Source organism: Chelonia mydas, chromosome 9 (assembly GCF_015237465.2).
Source record: "Chelonia mydas isolate rCheMyd1 chromosome 9, rCheMyd1.pri.v2, whole genome shotgun sequence".
Taxonomy (NCBI): Eukaryota; Metazoa; Chordata; order Testudines; family Cheloniidae; genus Chelonia; species Chelonia mydas.
The window spans coordinates 31,741,013-31,761,689 of NC_057855.1; the positions used below are offsets into that span (position 1 = coordinate 31,741,013).

Here is a 20,677-nt window from a genome sequence, read left to right on the forward strand (position 1 = left end):
TCATACTGTGACAAATCCTTTAAATTAGCATTCAAGCAAATAAAATCTTCCTGTTCATATAAGGCCTGGTAAGCCAGCTTTTATCTCATGTCAGAGGTGTTACCAGAGGGTGGCTCATAAATGCAGACTGAAATTTACCAATGACTATAGTAGGAGAAAAAGGTTAGCTAATTTTAAATGAATTACTACACTAACTTTGATACCTGAGCAGATTGCTTTGGCTAATACCTGTTACTGATAAGGGAACATGCACAAGAGAACACCAGAAGAAAGATGATAATCACCTCCCCACCAGCACATACACATTTCTTTTCCTTTATAAATAATTTATCCCTGAGGCTTAGTGATGCTGTAAATGAATCTACTGTAATCTCACTGATGAGCTGTTATAATGCATCATCTTTATTCCTTTTAGAAACATCTAACTAGAATAATTCAGAGTCTAAAAAAAAACCAGGAACACATCCATTATTTTATATTTAGTAGTATGAAAAACAAGTATAGTATAATAAGATGATTGCTGGTACATGGGTGTCTACACCCATTCTGATTAAATGGAAAACATTCAAAAGGTCAGTATAATCTAGTGGGTCAATGAACCAAAGATTAAATCATGTAACTAGTAATTATATCAAACATACATGGGAGAGCAGAAGAGGAGTCCCCTTTATTAAATATTTGATTATGCTGCCCTCCCTCCCCCTTTTTTTTACATGAATAGCTCCAATAAAGTCAAAATGGTTTCCCAATAAAATCGGACATAAAAGACTACTAAGACTTGTAGTCATCATATAGATTTCAAAGGTGGTGGTGTCTTTTATATTAATAACCAGAACTCCTTATTTATATAATTCCATTTAACTAACATTAGGTTTTTTTTAAATATCCTTTTCCATACCATAATAAGTGATGAGCATTAGTCAAGTGCTTGAACTTTGAGGCTGAAATGGATTGGTGTTATGACATTCTATAGGACATGGTTGACAAAACCTCCGCAAATCCTCTATACCCAAAAGTCATGGTGTTGGCTTGACCAGATTTCTTTTTTTAGTACTGCATGTAGAATGTATTGCTTCCTAGTAGATGTCAGGATACATGGGCTCCTTAGCTACTGTGATTATTCTATAATCAGATCCTATTACAGGTATCATCCAGTGCCATTGTGTTGATCAGTTTTAGATCCAATGACTGTTTGGTTTCTCACAGCAACAATTACCCCCAAGAATGTGAAAAATTTCTGCCATAAGTATACCACATGTCTTTCTGAGTGCTATGAAAATATTCTCTTTAATTAGTCACTGGTATAAAAAGGCAGGCCCTGGATGCTATTGGCATGTGAAATGGGTGCTAAACATAAGGATATAGGTGCAAACTTTTGTATGAAATGAAATCTGTTCCATACACACAAAGCCCATGTATTTTTGATTTTATGCTGGTGGAATGCAGAAGCTCTGGGAACATAAAATCCACCCTTCCAATTCAATTAATTGTAAAAACAGGTATAATTTGTTGATTTAAGCACATTTATTTTGCATATTTTGACATATGATATTGACAGTTTATGAATCTCTAACTTTTTAAATCTCAATATCTACTGTTATTTAATAATTTTCCAGATCTACCTCCATAATTTCCAGCAACTGTGAAGCATTGATATTATCCAGCAAAATTACATATATGAAAAATAAAAATATAAATAGGCTTGGCAGAATTCAATTTTTATAGCACCCAAAAAGGTGTTAGATGCTTTACAAATATGCAAGACCAATCCCAACCCCAAATAACTTACTAATCATACAGACAGTTTACACATATGCTTAAATTTACACTGTGAGTAAACCCATTTAAATCAGTCGGACTTCTCATGTAAGTTAAATTAAGCTAAAGCATAAGTGTTTGCAGGGCTTATATAGATAACATATAGATCTAAAACAAAAGAGACAAGAAACATTTTTGTTTGTGATGTGTTATATTTTGTTTCCTTGCTCTATCTATTGTAACAGCTTTTGTCATATAGTTGAATTTCTATCCATTTGCTTTTTAGTGGCCAGTTAGTTTTCAATCCTTACCTTATGTTTTATTTTAAAATCTTTTCTTCTAATCAATTTTTATTTATTTCTTATTCTATTTTCGGTAATCAAACTAATATTACAATTCTTGGATTCATTTTAAGGACTGGATTTTACTTTCATTTTAACTTGTGCCATTCCATTCTAGTTTTATGATGTACAGGAAACAGTATAATCTACATGGCAATCATCCATTCTGTCAGACAGGTTAGTGCAAACCTTCATGACCATATCTGGAAATAAACCTTCAGGTAAACACATGGCTATCACGTGTACTTGTAGCCCTATACAACTGATAAATTATAATCAGAACCTTGCTCTCACATAAAATTGGTATCTATAAGGCCCAGGTATTCATTCCACCAACCTGACTGCCCTTGCTCTGAGCAAGTCTGACCATCATGCCATCCTCCACTGGGTTAACATTCCCTAATGCAGCAAATGCCAGCACAACAGCTGCATTGTGCGTTGGTTTATGATGGAGTATACCAGACATTCTGTGCCTCCTGCCAAAGACCTGACTGCCTTAGTGTCCCTGCCCTCGGAAGTGGCCCTTTAAGAAGAGATGGGCAGTGAATTTGGCCCTTCAGGCTTTGCCTTGGGTCAGCTGCTGGAGGAACAAGAACTACTTAGTCATCCTGCATCTAGAAGGCAGGCAGAGGCCAACCAGGGCCCATCAGGCCAGATAAAAAAGGCTGGCTGCTTCTATTAAAGGTCAATTCTGTATGAAGTCAGGCCTGGTCAGAGACTAATTCTGAGTGTACTTTTTGTTTAGGTCAATGAGAGACTTATGATTTATTTTGTGGAGAATAAGGCTTAGGTGGCTTATCCTGAGTTAGACATTAACTGGGCTCCTGAAAATTAGGCAAGCTCATTTCTCAAGATGCCCCCTGACTCAGGTGAGTCAGTGACATGGTTGTGACCCAGGAACCTCTTTGTACCAACTGGGTTCAGAGGTACCTAAGTGTTACAAGGCCTCGTGTCTACATACTAGTCTGCCAAGGAATGTCATGTAAGGCCTCTAATGAATGTCTGTGTCACACTGGTCATGATAATAATTGTGAGATGTATGTGCAGATAGTGTGTAAGAAGATATGTATATACACATTGTAAATTATGTTCTTAAGGCCTTGTAGTTAAAGGGAGATCAGTCATGTCTTGAGACAAACTTCTCCAGACAGTAGGTGGGAGACACATATTTCCTTATCTAAGGATTGTGTTTCTTACAACAGAAGTCTATTAATATACAAAATCAAATGCTAATTAGGAGTTTGCTGGGACTTCAAAAGAAAATGAGAAAGGCAGCAGAGGGAGATAGAAGAAGTGATCCTTGCCAAAAAAAAAAAAAAAAAAGTTACTGAGCCATTTATTGTCTGTCTGGTCTTTGCTAAAGGATACTGAAACAGGGATGGTTCTGGGTTTTGTGGGGCCTGTAAAATGTAAGCCATATAGAGCCTCTAGAACAGTGCTTCTCAAGGTATCTGATGTGGGGAACCGGCAATTTTTTTTTCCAATGCGCGCGCAGACCGGCAGCCGATGGCTCGCTGACTGGGACGGGTCCGGGGACCACCACTTTGAGTAGCACTGCTCTCGAAGATTTCCATAGCTCACATAGCACATTGGGATTTGAGTATGGAGCAGGTCAAGGTTTCTTGCCATAAGGGGAATATTGGAGAGTTTTAGCAATAGGGCAGGGCAGGCACAGGGAGATTTGGCAATAAAGTTACATCACTTGGAAGGAAATAGCAGGGATAGCTTTGACAAGTGGGAGAAACTTAGGATCCCACAATTAATTTTTCATATTTTGTCAGGGGACTTGGTTGTGGTGGACTGTTGGGTGAGGCCATTTCATAGAAGAGGCACTCACACAAATAGCAGGAGTATCACATACTGACATAATTGGCATATGCTCGTAGCTGGCTCTATATTAAAATGAAATTATATATAATCCTGAATTTATGACACAGTGAAATGTTATAGAAATATATGTCATAAATGCGTTATTGTGATTTCACTGCTGGACTAGGAGGCTTGTAAGGAAAAATACTTATTTAAGCACTTCTGTGTCCTAGTGGTGCTCTTATGTACCCTATGGCCTAATAAATGTGTGCTATACACCCTCTCTGGGCTTGCGATTGGAATTAAAAAAATGCTAATACTCTACCCACATTGGTCCTACAGTCCCAAAATAACTAGATGTTTTTCCTAAAATTACCAGCAATTAAACAGTTAATAATATTGACATTTGAACTGCCACTGTGTACAAAGTTAACACAAATAGTGCAGTTCACATTTTTTTCTATTGTTTCTGCTTAGCTGAAAACTCAGGAAAACAGTGCTGCATCAGTTCATATTTGGAAGGTTATCTTCACAACCTGAAAGGTTGGACAATTGTTTTTTAAATTAAAGCTTAAATTCTGCAGATATGTATATGCCTACCAGAAAATTGCAAATTGGATCCCTAGTTTAATCTGATCTCTGGTCTTTTCATCCCAAAATTTGATGCCACATGGCAGGCACCAGGCAAAGCTTAGGGCTTCTGACTGCACATTGGGAATGACACTCAAAGGGGTTAGTATATATGTTCAACTAGCAGCCAATACTGCAATAAATAATTTTAAAAAATAAAGATTAAATACAATTGTGTGTTTGAAAGTCTCCTGAAATATCCCAGTTCCTTCCTATCATATGAAATAGGGCTTTGATCTTGAAAGGGTAGATCAAGCAGACAGATATTTAAATTTAGCTGTATATATTACATGTAAGGGGGGGAGGAGTGTGACCAGTTATGAATGAAAAGTGAACTCTCAACAACTTCCTGAAGAGAATTCATTTAAAACGATTCAGAAATTGGGACACAGACACATCCATTTCATTTCCTTGTCTGTTTTATATGCAACATTCAACATTTAGAGCTGGGAAAGTGGCACCAGAAACAGAACCCACAAAAAGGGTTTTATTTCAGCCTGTGATTACATACAACACCATAAACAATGCAAGCAAGACGTTCATATGATTGAAAACAAATACAATAAAGACAGTATGTCCCAATTAGAAAAGCAAAATCAAAACTACAATCTCCTCTTGCCTAGTCTCCTGGCTATTAATATCTACATTTAGACTCACACACCGAGAAAACTCCTTCTTTGTTTCCATATCCTGCAGACTCACTATGTAGGGCAATATATGATTCATCAGAGCTCCTTATTCTCCATCATAACCTATTCACTCTATTAAAATATAGCTTTAATTTGGTGTCTGGTGTGAGGAAGCAGGTTGCCAAGGTGAGATCTGATCGGTCTAGTTCCTCATGATCAACTTGCTAAGAGCGCCTTTTGGGGGCTTTTATTCTGTTTTTCTTACTTTATGTGCTAAAGTCTGTTTGTTTAAAATGATTAAAATGAAAATTTAAAAATAACCTGAGTGTTTTAAAATATATTGAATATAACTCTCCCAATGAGAGCAGCAGCTGGCTGGCTAGAATGAATTGTAAAAAGCGTAAAGTTGATCAGTGCCGGAGATATTCTGGGAACCACAGTAAATGCATCTTGTCAGCAAAGCCAAGGAAACCCACCCCCTCTCCCTCCAAAAGGTGGCTGGAAGGCACATTTAACACAAGGGTTTGTCCAGACCCCTTTACCTGCTGCTGGTCTTGTATCAGCTCCTGCTCCTGCTCCAGCGCCTGTGCCAGCCGCTGCTACAATACTTGCTGCGAACTAGACACCTGCTGCCGGGAGCCACCGAACATCCGCTGGACAGGCAGCTGCAGAGGCCAATCCTATTGCGCCCCTGGAATGGGGCTCGGCTCCGAGTGGCGAGCTTCCTCCAGAGGGCTGGGCTGGACTGAGTGGCACTACCAAGGTGTCCGTGTCCAGTGTCTTCATTAGATAGTACTGTGGCTGAAGGAATTAAATAGTCGTTGGGAGATGGTGGGGTGGGTACTAGGAATCCCTGCCCTTGAGGAGAGAGATAGAGGGGGAAACCAGGGGCCCTGCTCTTGCTGGGAAATCGTGAGGTAACCCGGAGGGTGGCATTTTCTTAGCGCAGGGGCATCATAGGGCAACAGAATTCACTGCTTTAAAACTCTCTTGACAAAAAAAGTATTAACATGGGCTGATGCAGGGCAGAGTCCACGCCCCCCATTCCGGGCAGGGAGCAGGAGGAGCGGGCTGGCTGCCTCCCGAATAAGAGCCCCGGTTTTGCGTATCCTCGTTCCGGTGTAGTGAAGAATAGCGAGATGATCAAACAAAAATAATCCTGGGCCAGGGCGTCCCATACTGGTCAGCTTGCTCTGAGGAACCCACGGTTCAGCGACCCCTTAAATCTGACATCTAGGCTACTACCCTGCTGCTCACACGCCTAAAACCAACCGTGAGTCTGAGAACTTTTCCTCCCGCTTAAATCTCCGGGGGAGCGCCTCAGACTTGCGCTGTGCTGTGAGCCTGCTGGGGAGTTGAAGGAACTTTCTCTGCATAATTATCCACGAGACCTAATTTTAGAGCCAAATTTACCTCAGACCCCTTTCATTACTAGACACCAACGGGGAAAAAATAGCTCACGAAGCAGAAAAATGTTATTGATGATTACAAAATATGATTTTCATCTCATGATGAACTTCCTGCATTCCTATTTCTCTTGTGACCGTTTTCCCTCCCTCTTTTTGTTTTACACACGTGATCCCTGAAAAGTTGATACGTTGCTGTTGGCAGTGACAAATCTCTGTAGGGTAATTAAAATTTGGGATTGAAAAAATTGCTTGAGTTTTAAATCAGGTGAATAAATACATAGTACTTGTAAATCTATTATCTGGATTGAATAGCTTCAAATATTTTCTGTACAATATTGGAGTGAATGAAAAAGAAGATTGCCACTGCATTCAGTGTCTTTGAGACAGAGAAACTGGGGCGCTGGCATCCCCGTAGCAATAAAAGATACTAAGATCCCTGCATACTTGCCGGTATGCTGATTTGCTCAACTGGGGTGAACAAACTGTCTAGAGGCTATGCTATTTCTGCATTTTCACTTTTAAACCCTGAATGTACAACACCTGCAGCCAGCACATTGCTGATCTGCAGTGAATTATCAGCAGTAGATTAATTATGTATTTGTTAAAAAGTGTTTCCTGTTCAGCCCTCGAAGTCTGTGCTGAATACGTTCTTCACTGATTTCTCTCATGTATTGCTCTTAGCTGAGGCAAAGCTGCGCGTGCGGCGCGTCAGAGCAATAGACCAGCCTCTACCAGGGAGCAAGGAGGAAGGAGAACGCGTTTACTCTACGGCCTGCTAGGAACTGACTGAGTCGTTTTGAGCCCAGCCGGGCACCGTCTAGCGCTCTCTCTCTCCCGCCTCAGAGAGCGGCGCTAGTGGCGGCATTTTCCAGCCTGCGAGGCTGCTGCCGCTGGGGCCTGGGCTGGCTCGCCGCAATGGCCGAGCAGGGGTTGGAGCTGGCCTCTATGATACCAGCCCTCAGGGAGCTGGGCAGGTAGGTCTGCAGCGACCCCGCACAGACACCGCCTTTCCCCGCTCGCCTCAGAGGCAGGAGCCCGCGGCTGCGCCTGCTGGAGCTCCGCCATGTCCCGTGAAAACCCACTTAGCAAACGCTTGGTTGTCAGCGCTGGTCCCGAGACCAGCATTATAGCAGAGCCGTAGCATGGCTTCCTTATATTGCAATGGCAGCTGGGTCCCCAGGCTGTGATGATGATTTACATGCCGTGCTATTAAAACCAACTAGAAATAACACTTTACATGTTATTTGAAACAGCTAGTGCAAAAAATCCCTCATCATGATGGTTGAACTCCTGGCACAGTCCTCTCTGGCCTCATCTACTCTCCTTCTATTCTAAAATCTACGAAGCCCTTTTTAGTGTCAACCTCTGACTGTCTCTTTGCTACTGTTTTGTTATTAACTTTGTCTTTGTGCTATTTAACTCTGCAAAGCTTTGTGGACCACTTGTTTGTTTATAGGTTTATCTACGGTGCTCACTCACTGCAATATCTTAGCACCTCAGAAATGCTAATGATTTATCCTCACAACAATGCTATGAAGTAGGAAAGTACTATTAGTACCATTATACAGCGAGGACAATTAAGATACAGTGATGTTAAATTGTTCTAAGTCACATGACAAGACTGTGGGAAAGCCAGGACTGTGGGAAAGCCAGGAATAGAAACCAGATTTGCTGCATCTCAGTGCAGTAGCTGACAATCCTGCTTCTCTCATACATAGTACAACCTTTTCTGATTTTAAAGATTTTAGAAGGAACCAATGCCAAATTTGAAATTCAGTGTATAATATTGTATTGCTCAGACAATTTAAATAACTGGTCTTTTTAACTTTAAGATGAAAAAGTATTCAGGTGGTAATATACATTTTATAACTAGCTTTATTTTTAATTTAGTGCCAGTCCAGAGGAATATAATACTGTTGTGCAGAAGCCAAGACAAATTCTCTGCCAGTTCATTGGCAGAATACTTACAGATGTAGATGTTGGTAAGTAAAGCAGGTTTTTAGTGGCATATCCCTTTCCTTCAAATACTGTAGAACCCTGCTAATCTGCATTTTGTACATTCTCATCAAAAACTTGATACTCTCTTCCGCTCACTTCAACACACATTTAGTAACAGAACAAGGTCTCATGTTGTCTTGATTTAATTATTTTTGTAAAATATAAAACAAAGTACTTACTAGTATAATATAAAATAGTATATTTAAACCTAAACTGTAATTGTCAGAATAAATAAACAGCTATTATGATGCATTAGATATGAAGGCTTCTGCATAGTAAAATGTACTTTTGAGGTTCAGAACCTGAAAACCCTTACTTGCAGATGAGTAGGACCCTACCAAATTCATGGTCCATTCTGGTCAATTTCATGGCCAGAGGGTTTTAAAATTGGTCAGTTTCATGATTTCAGATGTTTATATCTGAAATTTCATGCTGTTGTGACTGTGGGGGTCCTTACCCAAAATGGGATCATGGGGGGGGAAGGGGGAGGGGTTGCAAAGTTGTTGTGGTGGGTTCTAAGATTGCCACCCTCACTTCTGTGCTGCCTAGGCTGCAATCTCTGAGCTTCCTGCAGTTACAGGAGGTTCTTGGAGGTGGAAGTAGGTAGGATCTCCCCCATGCTGCTAGGAGCACCCCAGCTGGGGCCTCCTAGCCAGTGACAGATTAAGATAGGGGCCCCTGGCCAATTTGGGAGTCCCGCCCCCCCAGAAAAATGGGTGCCCCAGAAGAAGCCCTAGGGTGGAAGCCCCAACTGGATCACCCCGAGTCCCATCAGGAGTCCTGGGGGAAGGAGCCCCAAGCCACAGCTGCAGGGCTGAAGCCTTGAGCCCAGACTGCCCTGAGCCGTGGCTGGGGGGCAGAAGCCCCGAGCCCAGGCTGCCCCGAGCTCTGGCTGAAGTGGCAGAAGTCCAGAGTTTGGCTGCTTCAGCTGCAGAGGGGTGGTAGCCCGGAGCCCCGGCTGGTGCGGGGAAGAGGAGCTGAAGCCCTGAGCCCGAGCTGCCAGAGGAGGAAGCTCAGTGCCTGGAGCTGTGGCAGGAGTTGCAAGGTGTGGGTGCAGAACCCCAGAGCCTGGGCTGCCACAGCGGCAGCTACCAGGAGCAGGAGCCTGCAGCCCGGCAAGAGCCGCTGGGGGAGGAAGCCCAGAGCTTGGCGCTCGGAGCTGCAGCAGGAGCCACGTGGGGGTGGGGAGCACGGAAGCCTGGAGCCCAACTCTTGGGCTGCTGCAATGCAGGAGTGAGGGTGTACCATCCTCATTTCTGTGTTGCCTTTGGAGGTGGGTGTGATCTCCCCACCAAGAGCAGCTGTGCCAGGGAAGGGCAACTCCTGTCCCTCCCCAGTGTGTCTGGACTATCGGCTAGGAGCCCTGGGCTCCCATCAGCAAGGGGAAGGGATGATTTCAGGGGTATGACATGTTTTTCACGGCTGTGAAATTGGTAGGACCCTACTCACATAAAAAGGATTTGCAGGATTGAGTTCTTATGTCAATATTTGTAGTTAATTTTTTAATTTTAGATAACCGTTATAATAAATGTTAATACTTGTTAATTCATAGTGGAGCTTCTAGTTGTCTGTGAATTAACAAAGCTCTGCTGTTTCTGGAATACATGCATCCCCTTTGTCTTGTACTTATATAACAACTTTTCTGCAAGTATACAAATAGATATGTGATAATAGATTCTTTCAGGGATATAATCTCATCCAGTAGATTAGATATGGCTCTTTGCTTAATGAACTAGTCATGTAAGTAACATGCACCTATGTGACATACACTATTATGTGTTTGTTATTTCTTGAGACGCATGAGGTGATTAAGATCTTCTATTTTATCTCACTATTTTTCTACTAGTAAAAAAAAATCTGCTTTGAATGTTGCTTCTGAATACGTGGACATTATCACATAAATCCTCTGGTAACTTAATTACTATCTGATCATGAGAGTTTTGTATAAATAACTTCTCCCGTGTCTTTTTCTATAAACCATGAGGATTTAGAAAAATCTGAGATGGTGTAGTGATGGGTTAGATGTTTTTGGTTTGTTGTGCAAGCTAACTATGGGATAATCCAGGATTTCTTGATTATTTCATTGACTATATTGGATTCAACAGGCTGTGGGGATGGTGAGAGGGGTCTTACATTTCTTCCAGCTTTAGAATAATTTTTACTGTGTTTTCTGTTTGGATTTCTCTAACTTTCATCAAGTTTGGGTTGGGAAAAACAGCAAGTCTTACTGTTTGCCATTTTCTACTGGTTGTATATATAGGCGGTATTAAAAGAATTGCATGTTAATACACGTTGATAGTACCCATACAAGTAATTAAGACAAATATCTTTTATATAATTTAATTCTTCTATATATTGATGTGACATACAGTATCCACAGTTGAGAATATGTATATTGTGAGCACGTAATAATGAAATATTCTCCTGATTTGTAGCCATACAAAATACATATTGTGTTGCGCTACAGTAGTTCCCATAGGGGAAATGTTTCTTGAAGTTTGAAGTTACTACGGTGCAGTAGTAATGCGAATATTTATTTTCTTTTCAGTTGCTTTGGAACTTGTCAAGAAAATTGATTCTCAGCCAAGTTCTGTGATGCTCCTTGATTTTATTCAACACATCATGAAATCTTCCCCCCTTATGTTTGTAAATGTGAGTGAAAATCACCAGGACACTGAGTGCAGTTGCATTGGTGAGTTTTCTGAAACATTTTTGCTTAAGTTAAGCACTGAAAATAACCTATTACATTTCAATATTATACCCAACAGATTTCACAAATATCTGCTACCCTATTTTTGCTCTCTTCCACATGCTTGTTTTGCATGTTGTGAATTAAATGAATATTTGATAGCCTGTTTTAAATGTATGATGTGTTAGATTTCTGTGCATGTGGATTGCATAATACATATCCAAGGACAGAATCTGACCCTCTTGTTCATCACTGTTGCTTGTCCATAAAGACACTGACCAGCTCCCATCTGGGAGGTATCCTGAAGATGTGGTAATTTCTTGGGTTTTGGCAAGCACACTAAGAGGTGGCGTGCCAAAGAGACAGAAGAAGGATCTGCAGCAATTGGGAGCGTATATTGAGACAGGCGTCCTGACCCAAAATCAGTTCCTCCAGTTGGGATTCACTTTCTCTTCCTGAATCCTTCTCAGTGAACACCCCATTCCTGGAAGAAGCAATATGGAGGCAGTATGCGGTTGCAACAGAGGCTAAGGGATGGAAATTTCCTTACATGAAATCAAGAACAGCTCTGTGCTGAAGAGTGGGCTAGTTGCTGAAAACTGGCGGGCAGTGAGGGTAATGAGGTGAGCTACTTGCCTAAGAGGAAGCAGGGAAAACTTAGGCCTAAGGCCATGGCTACACTACAAAAGTACTCCGATTTTACAGAAGTCAATTTTTGGGAACAGATTGTATAAAGTCGAGTGCATGCGTCCACACTAAGCACATTAATTCGGCGGTGTGCGTCCACAGTACCGTGGCAAGCGTTGACATTCCGAGCTGTGCACTGTGGATAGCTATCCCACAGTTCCCGCAGTCCCCACTGCCCATTGGAATTCTGGGCTGAACTCCCAATGCCTGATGGGGCCAAAAATTTGTCGCGGGTGGTTATGGGTATATGTTTTCAGTCAACCCTCACTCCCCCCGTGAAAGCAACAGCAGACAATCATTTCGCGCCCTTTTCCCTGGATTGCCCGAGCAGACGCCATAGCACGGCAAGCATGGAGCCCGTTCAGCTCACCGCAGCAGTTATGACCATTGTCGTGCAGTTTATGCAGAACCAGCACCTGAAAAACCAGGCGAGGAGGCGACGGCAGCACGGTGATAGGATGTGGACACAGATTTCTCTAAAACCGCGGTCCCCAGCAATTTGGAGATCATGGTGTTACTGGGGCAGGCTCATGCGGTGGAACGCCGATTCTGGGCCCGGGAAACAAGCACAGAGTGGTGGGACCGCATAGTGTTGCAGGTCTGGGATGATTCCCAGTGGCTCCGAAACTTTCGCATGTGTAAGGGCATTTTCATGGAACTTTGTGACTTGCTTTCCCCTGCCCTGAAGCGCAAGAATACCAAGATGAAAGCAGCCTTCACAGTTCACAAGCGAGTGGCAATAGCCCTGTGGAAGCTTGCAATGCCAGACAGCTACCGGTCAGTCGGTAATCAATTTGGAGTGGGCAAATCTACTGTGGGGTGGGCAAATCTACTGCAAGTAGCCAACGCAATCATTGAGCTGCTGCTATCAAAGGTAGTGGCTCTGGGAAATGTGCAGGTCATACTAGATGGCTTTGCTGCAATGGGATTCCCTAACTGTGGTGGGGCTATAGACAGAATGCATATCCCTATCTTGGCACCGGACCACCAGGGCAGCCAGTTCATAAACCGCAAGCGGTACTTTTCAATGTAGCTGCAAGCAGTGGTGGATCACAAGGGACGTTTCACCAGCATCAATGTGGGATGGCCAGGAAAGGTTCATGACGCTTGCGTCTTCTGGAACTCTGGTCTATTTAAATGGCTGCAGGAAGGGATTTACATCCCAGACCAGAAAATAACTGTTGGGGATGTTGAAATGCCCATAGTTATCCTTGGGGACCCAGCCTACCCCTTAATGCCCTGGCTCATGAAGCCGTACGCAGGCATCCTGGACAGTAGTAAGGAGCTGTTCAACTGTAGGCTGAGCAAGTGCAGAATGGTGGTAGAGTGTGCATTTGGACGTTTAAAGGGTCGCTGGCGCAGTTTACTGACTCGCTCAGACCTCAGCAAAACCAGTATTCCCATTGTTATTGCTACTTGCTGTGTGCTCCACAATCTCTGTGAGAGTAAGGGGGAGATGTTTGTGGCGGGGTGGGAGGTTGAGGCAAATCACCTGGCTGCTGAATACTCGCAGCCAGACACCAGGGCGGTTAGAAGAGCACAGCAGGAAGCGCTGCACATCAGAGAAGCTTTGAAAACCAGTTTCATGACTGGCCAGGGTACTGTGTGACACTTCTGGTTGTTTCTCCTTGATGAAAACCTGCCCCCTTGGTTTCCTTTAAATTCCCTATAAGCCACCCGCCCTCCCCCCTTCAATCACAGCTTGCTTGCAAAGGAAATAAAGTCACTATTGTTTAAAAAACATATATTCTTTATTAATTGATTATAAAAATAGGGAGATAACTCACAAGGTAGCCCAGGTAGGGTGTGGGAGGAGGGTGGGAGGGAAGGAAAAGGCCACTTCAAAAGTTGTTGAATGACAGCCTTCTGTTGCTTGGGCTGTCCACTGGAGTGGAGTGGTTGGGTGCTCGGAGCCTCCTCTCCCCCTCCCCCCCCCGCATTCTTGGGCATCTAGGTGAGGAGGCTATGGAACTTGGGGAGGAGGGAGGGCGGTTAAAGAGGGGCTGCAGCGGCAGTCTGTGATCCTGCTGCCATTCATGAACCTCCACCAGGTGCCGGAACATGTCCGTTTGATCCCGCAGTAGCCCCAGTGTTGCATCATGCCTCCTCTGATCTTCCTGCCGCCACCTCTCCTCACGTTCATCGGCCGCTTTCCTGTACTCTGCTATTGTGTCCCTCCACACATTCTGCTGAGCTCTGTCAGTGCCGGACGACTGCATGAGCTCAGAGAACATTTCATCGCGCATGCGTTTTTTTCACTGCCTTATCTGAGAGAGCCTTTGGGACGGAGGAGGGAGGCTTGAAACATTTGCAGCTGCTGGAGGAAAAAAAGGGAGTGAAGTATTTAAAAAGATACATTTTACAGAACAATGGCTGTACTCTTTAACGGTGAACAACACTATTCACATTACATAGCACATATGATTTTGGTACAAGGTCACATTTTGCATCTTATATTGAGTGCCTGTGGCTTTGGTGTTAGAGATCACACACGCAGTGCCGGGCAGCAGAATTAGGCTTGCAGGCGGCCACGGTAAGCCATAGTCTTTCGGCTTCTGCAACCTTCATAACAGCAGCACCCTCCTCTCCCATACCAAGCAAAGCACTTTGAGTTGGCCATTTAGTGCTGCGGTTTTCCTGTTAATGTGCAGCAGCAGAAACCAAACTAACGCCCCCCTCCCCCATCCAGTTCTCTGGGATGATTGGTTTACCCCTTACTGCACCGTGTGGCTGGTATCAGGGAAGATCCCTGCTAGCCAAACACGAACAGCTCAGCGCCAATGCCCCCCCCAACCGTGTGGCTAACTGCAGGGAGGATTTCTTGTCAGCCACAGGCAAACAGCCCAGTAGGAACGGCCACCTCTGAATGTCCCCTTAATTAAATTCCCCTATTTCAACCAGTTTACCATGAATGATATCACTCTCCTGAGGATAACACAGAGAGATAAAGAACGGATGTTGCTTGATTGCCAGCAAACACCGGAACCATACGCTGCCAGGCGTTGTCATGCAATGATACCAGATTACTTGCTACTAGCATGGCGTGGTAAAGTGTCCTACAATGGAGGATGGAATAAGGCTGCTCTCCCCAGAAACCTTCTGCAAAGGCTTTTAGAGTACCTCCAGGAGAGCTTCATGGAAATGTCCCTGGAGGATTTCCGCTCCACCCCCAGACATGTTAACAGACTTTTCCAGTAGCTGTACTGGCCACGAATGCATCCCAAGCCCTCAGGGCAACTTAATCATTAAAAAACACTTGCTTTTGTAACATGCATTGTATTTTAAAAGGTACACTCACCAGAGGTCCCTTCTCCGGCTTGGTTGGGTTGGGAGGGTATTTCAGTCAGGGTGATAAAAAGATCCTGGCTGTCAGGGAGAACGGTGTGCTGTTTGCTCTCCTCAAGCTCGTCGTCCTCCTCCTCCTCATCTTCCCCATCCGCAAAATCCTCGGGCATGGCTGAGAGTACCGCATCATCGGAGTCCACGGACAGGGGTGGGGTAGTGGTGGTGGCCCCCCCTAGAATTGCATGTAGCTCAGCATAGAAGTGGCGTGTCTGGGGTTAGATTCTTTGGTTTTCTGGTACGCTTGTCTGAGCTCCTTAAGTTTCACGCGGCACTGAGTTGCGTCCCTGCTGTAACCTCTGTCCATCATGGCCTCGGAGATTTTTTGAAATGTTTTGGCATTTCGTCTTTTGGAATGTAGTTCTGATAGCATGGATTCCTCTCCCCATACAGCGATCAGATCCAGTACCTCCCGTTCGGTCCATGCTGGAGCTCTTTTTCGATTCTGGGGCTGCATGGTCGCCTGTGCTGATGAGCTCTGCATGGTCGCCTGTGCTGATGAGCTCACCTGGCCAAACAGGAAATGAGATTCAAAAGTTCCCAGGGCTTTTCCTGTACACCTGGCCAGTGCATCCGAGTTCAGAGTGCTGTCCAGAGTGGTCACAATAGTGCACTGTGGGATAGCACCTGGAGGCCAATACCTTTGAATTGCGTCCACACTAACCCTAATTCGGAACGGCGATGTCGATTTCAGCGCTAATTTCCTCGTTGGGGAGGAGTACAGAAATCGGTTTTAAGAGCCCTTTATGTCGAAAAAAATGGCTTCATTGTGTGGACGGGTGCAGGGTTAATTCCATTTAACGCTGCTAAATCTGACATAAACTCATAGTGTAGACCAAGCCTTAGAGTAGCTATAGTGAAGGAAGGAAACTGCTGAAATAAGGCTCTCGGACATGGACTGTGGCATGAGATGGATATTTTGGACAAGTGTCCTTGTTACCCTAGTGCAATTTACTGTGGCCAACTATACTCATCTCATCTTTGGTGGGGTGGGTTAAGTGTAGTTGTTAGTGAAACATTATTTACATAGTTGTCTCTAAAGAGTAAATCTTGTAGCATATGAATCACAATATTTCCTCTGTGTGTGTTTTTCTTTTTCTATTTAGAATTTAGTAATTGGATTATAACAAGGCTTCTGCGAATTGCTGCAGCTCCAAACTGTCATGTGTTACACAGGAACATCTGTGACGTCATCTGCTCTCTCCTGTTTCTTTTTAAAGCGAAAAGCTGTACTGTTTTTGAGGTGCTGACAAAAGATTTACTGCAACTTTTCCAAGATCTAATTTTCTTGCATGAAAGAAATATACAGAGGCAGCTTCAGAGGAACTTCTTAGTCTGGCCAGTGGTGGTAAACAGATTTTTAAGCAACACAAATGAAAATCTAGGTTATTTAAGCTCAGCCACGTTACAGTTGATGGGCATGCATGATGTGGAATGCTTGGAAATTACATTAATGACAGTTCTGATTGACATTGTTTCTGATGTGTTTTTTGCAAGAGAGGACCTTATTCTGTGGGGGATAGGTTGTTCACTGTTGGAGTATGGTAGACCAAAAATTAAAGCTTTAGCCTTGAACCTTTTAATAAAATTGATCCAATTAGGAGGGCCACCAGAACAGCCTGCCGGCATTTTCTTCACAGTCTTTTTTGGAATCTTACAATCAGTACTCCAAATGGATGTTGAAAAATTAGAACTCTTTGGAGAACCACTTTTACGCTTGGTGAGGACATTATTTCCTTTTGAAGCAGATTCTTATGTAAATATTGAACCTGTCTACCTAAATATGCTGTTAGAGAAGCTTCGAGCACTGTTTGAAGCCGATGTGCTTAGACATCTTAAGTCTGAAAAGTTGAAAGCTGCTTTGTGTCACATACTTCAGTACTTTCTGAAGTTTGTTCCAGCTGGATATGAATCTGCTTTACAAGTAAGAAAGGCCCATATCTGCACCATTTGCAGAATTTTTGTTGATGTCATTGGAAGTCAAGAAGAACAAGAGGTAGGTTAATCTGAACAAATATTTGTTGTTTTTGTCATCCATCTATGTAAGGAAGAATACATAGAAACTAAGTGTTTCAGAAATGCCTTAAGGTAGATTATTGGGTTACAGTTAAATCATGTCCTTCTTTCTGTTTCTGTAATTATATTCTACGTATAATATTTAAATTCAGGCCCTGATTCTGCAGTGTGATGTGTGTGGGTGGACCTTTCTGCCTGCATGGAGCCACGTGAAGCCAGTAGAGCTCCAGGCAGGTACAGGGTCTTGCCCACACACATCATAATGTAGAAATGAGGCTGAAAATTGTCCATGTCCTGAAGAATGTACAGTGTATCTCTGTTTATACTTTAAAGTGCCTAGCACATTTTTTGAGTTCTATTAATAAATAGGTTGTTTTTAATGAATGCAGATTGGTCATCTTTAGTTTAGTTTCTTCCAGCCAAGATGCTATTGATGTGTTTGTATGGTGGTTGGAGGAATCTTATTGAACTTATTAAAATATTCTGTTAAATTTTGGAGAGGCTTTACAGATATACATGCAGTTTATGACAGGACAGGATAACAGTATACAGGAGCAGATAACAATTTCATACAACACTGGTAAAATTACCTGACTAGATGGAAATCTGTGCTGGATTTTCAAGGTATCTGTGCAAAGTTGGTTTCTAAACCTAAGTAAAGTACAAAAATAAGTGGCATAGAAGTAACGTTTCCCTGATATTTATTGCATAGATAAAATAAGGGAATAAAACAGACTGAATGGATAATCCTGACTAATAGCTAAATAATGTGAATGAAAGAGAACTAGCAATAGCAGTCCACTCTCAGAAAAGAGCACAGAAAGCTGCACTGGTATACGAAAGCTTTTGACACATAACTGAGAGGCCTGAAAACACTTATTCACATAAGTACTTCTATGTAGTTTTATAGATTTCAGTGGGATTACTGCTGTAAATTAATTTTCCATGTGTATAAGTGTTTGTGGAATCAGATTCTTGTACAGGAGTTTTTTTCCACTTTTTGGAGCTGACATAAACTTGTGAAACGTTTGTACAAAATATTGCCACCTCCCCATCTCTCTGGACAAACCAAGAAACAGCATACTTCATGCTATTTTTGTGTGTGTGCACGTTTGTCTGTTGTAGTATCTGGTGAGTCCACTTTATGCAGCATTAAAAACAGAAGGTCTGGAAATCATTCAGGAGCTTCAGTGTCGGAACCAGCTGGATACCTCTGATACAGATGGATGGAGCAGCAGTAGTGATGAAATTCCAGAAAAAAAGCAACGACTAAGTCTATCAATAAAGCATCCAAAGAAATCATCTGTGCCAGCAGCGTATGATATTTATTCAATAACTATTTTGTATAGTAGTTTGGTTAGATCTTGGCAGTTAACTGGATGGTGAAATGGTTGCATTTAAGGTAATTCTTCTTGGCATCTTACAATGCAACACATGCATTGGATCTACTTTTTCCATTTTATTTTTCAGAGTATAAATATCCAGAGATCATTTTATGGATTAAATCATTATTTGCCAAATTTAATTTAAAATAAAAAAGGATACCTTTTGTTGCTTAATACATCAGCATCAAAAAACCTTTAATTTTTTGTATAACTATAAATTAAAATAGCAAAATAGAGAGTATGTAATATTTTAAAAATGTCTGTTTCATAGTTTTTAATGTGAGTTTGTATAAGCCACACACAACACAACATATTATCCAGTCATATTTGTTCTGGAATCTGAAATACTCCATGATAATATATAATCCACATGTATTTCATTTTCACTTTAAAAATATTTGTGTAGCTATTTTAATACAGTTTTGATCCTATCTAAAATTACGCATTATTTGTATACTTGAATGACCATGTTTTAGATCCTGATGTTGCAATTAATGGACAAAAGAGACAACCAAAAACCCATCTCACCCAAGGAGCAACATTAAAGCACTCCATTGTTTTGTTTTCTCAGTTACTTACATCTTTGACCCATGATAACACTTTTCTAAAAGATGATTGCACCTTCTACAGCTCTTCATATGAAGCTGACTTCTTCAAGAATAATTGACCAAAGCTTTATTCCTCATGAATGAATAATAATTTATGCTTCTGAAGTTGATTTTTTTTTTTTGTTTTCTCAAAATATAAGAATTAAGTAAAGTCATTTTTCTACAGCTACATTCCTACCTCCAAAACTGGTTAGTTCTAGCATTATTTACAAGGAATTGTATGTTGCTGAACAAATGCTTTTAAAAACTAAAATAATGTGGTTAATCACAGGCTTAGTCCCGTGAACATGAAAATAAAGAGCATGCTGTGGAATGCAATAAACAAGAAAGCTGCCTCCTTAGTATTTCTCCTGGAGCAAGATGCTCTGACATCAGACATTCTTCCAATTGTAGAAGGAATTGCAGTAGTACTACGACTAGCTGCCCTGTGTACAGTTCATTGTTCTCAAAATTCTAACAGGTAAAAGTACAAAGTTGACCATTTATCTACTGGTGTCTTGTAAATGTGTAATTACTCCTTTGTAAACTTTTGTAACATCTATAAGATTACCTGTGTACATGTCTGCATGCAACTGCGGGAAAGCTGCCTGCATTTTGAATAGCTGCATTTTCATAGATAGACTTTTGGTTATAATTTAGGAAAAACTCCTAACATTACAATGTTCACATGATTTCTAAATCTTTTTCCTTAACAGCATGGATCATAAAGTTGCTCAGGGCTTAAGCAGTCATAAACGTAATGCTGCTTGGTCTTCAGATTCTGAGGTGAATGTACAACTGATCTGGATTTCTTCTGACTTTGTCATGAGAGTAGTGACAGTTTGCAGGAACCTTCTAGAATCTACTGCTCAGAATGCTAACCTGGAGCCAGTGATTGACAGAATAGTGAAAATCTTTGATGCTTTATTTTATATGCAAGGTGAGAAGTTGTTGAAATTAAAAGCTCTTCACTGAATTCTGATATTTTGTAAACTTAAAAATGCTGCTAGAAGTTGGTTGGTTTATTGTGATGGATGAATTTATTAAAGTCTAGAGTTTGTGCCTGAACTTAATAATCCGCTTCTCAATGTACACAATAGGAATCCTGGTTGCATTAAAGGCAGTTTCGTCAACTGTGGAATGCATCCATCTTGAAAACTAGTAAACTGTGTTTCCTTTTTCATTTTTGTTTGCTTCCGTTGTCTCTCTTCTTTGGACAAAACCGATGTGTGGACAATGACTATGCCTAAGAAATGAACTTTGTAGAGGTTAGGATTTGTAGATGGTACTTTTTCACATAAATTTAGAATGTTTTCCTCTAATACATCATTGCTTTACTGTTTCACTTCTAAAATGCAGAATTCTGATACATGGGTGGATTGATATTGTACTTCTAC

The 20,677-nt window shown here is 41.9% G+C and overlaps 2 protein-coding genes across 6 annotated transcripts in view; one reads left to right on the forward strand and one right to left on the reverse strand.

The window, feature by feature from the left end:
* The window catches only part of PLS1 (plastin 1), an 80,758-nt gene extending 74,316 nt beyond the window's left edge, over window positions 1-6,442 (reverse strand). The window contains exon 1 of the mRNA XM_027817404.3: window positions 5,710-6,442. The gene's annotated coding sequence lies outside the window, so the exon portion shown is untranslated. The remainder of the gene's footprint in view (window positions 1-5,709) is intronic.
* Window positions 6,443-7,237: 795 nt separating this feature from the next.
* Window positions 7,238-20,677, forward strand: part of ATR (ATR serine/threonine kinase) — a 79,385-nt gene continuing 65,945 nt past the window's right edge. Inside the window, exons 1-7 of one of the 5 annotated variants that reach the window (XM_027817389.3) lie at window positions 7,238-7,550; window positions 8,467-8,558; window positions 11,123-11,266; window positions 16,399-17,288; window positions 18,434-18,624; window positions 19,573-19,761; window positions 19,997-20,220. In XM_027817389.3, the coding sequence (XP_027673190.2) occupies window positions 7,492-7,550; window positions 8,467-8,558; window positions 11,123-11,266; window positions 16,399-17,288; window positions 18,434-18,624; window positions 19,573-19,761; window positions 19,997-20,220 (1,789 nt within the window). In that variant the 5' untranslated portion in view covers window positions 7,238-7,491. Of the gene's footprint in view, window positions 7,551-8,466; window positions 8,559-11,122; window positions 11,267-16,398; window positions 17,289-18,433; window positions 19,491-19,572; window positions 19,762-19,996; window positions 20,221-20,677 lie in introns of those variants that run through there. The other 4 variants (XM_037908359.2, XM_037908358.2, XM_037908360.2 and 1 more) reach the window with 4 other exon arrangements.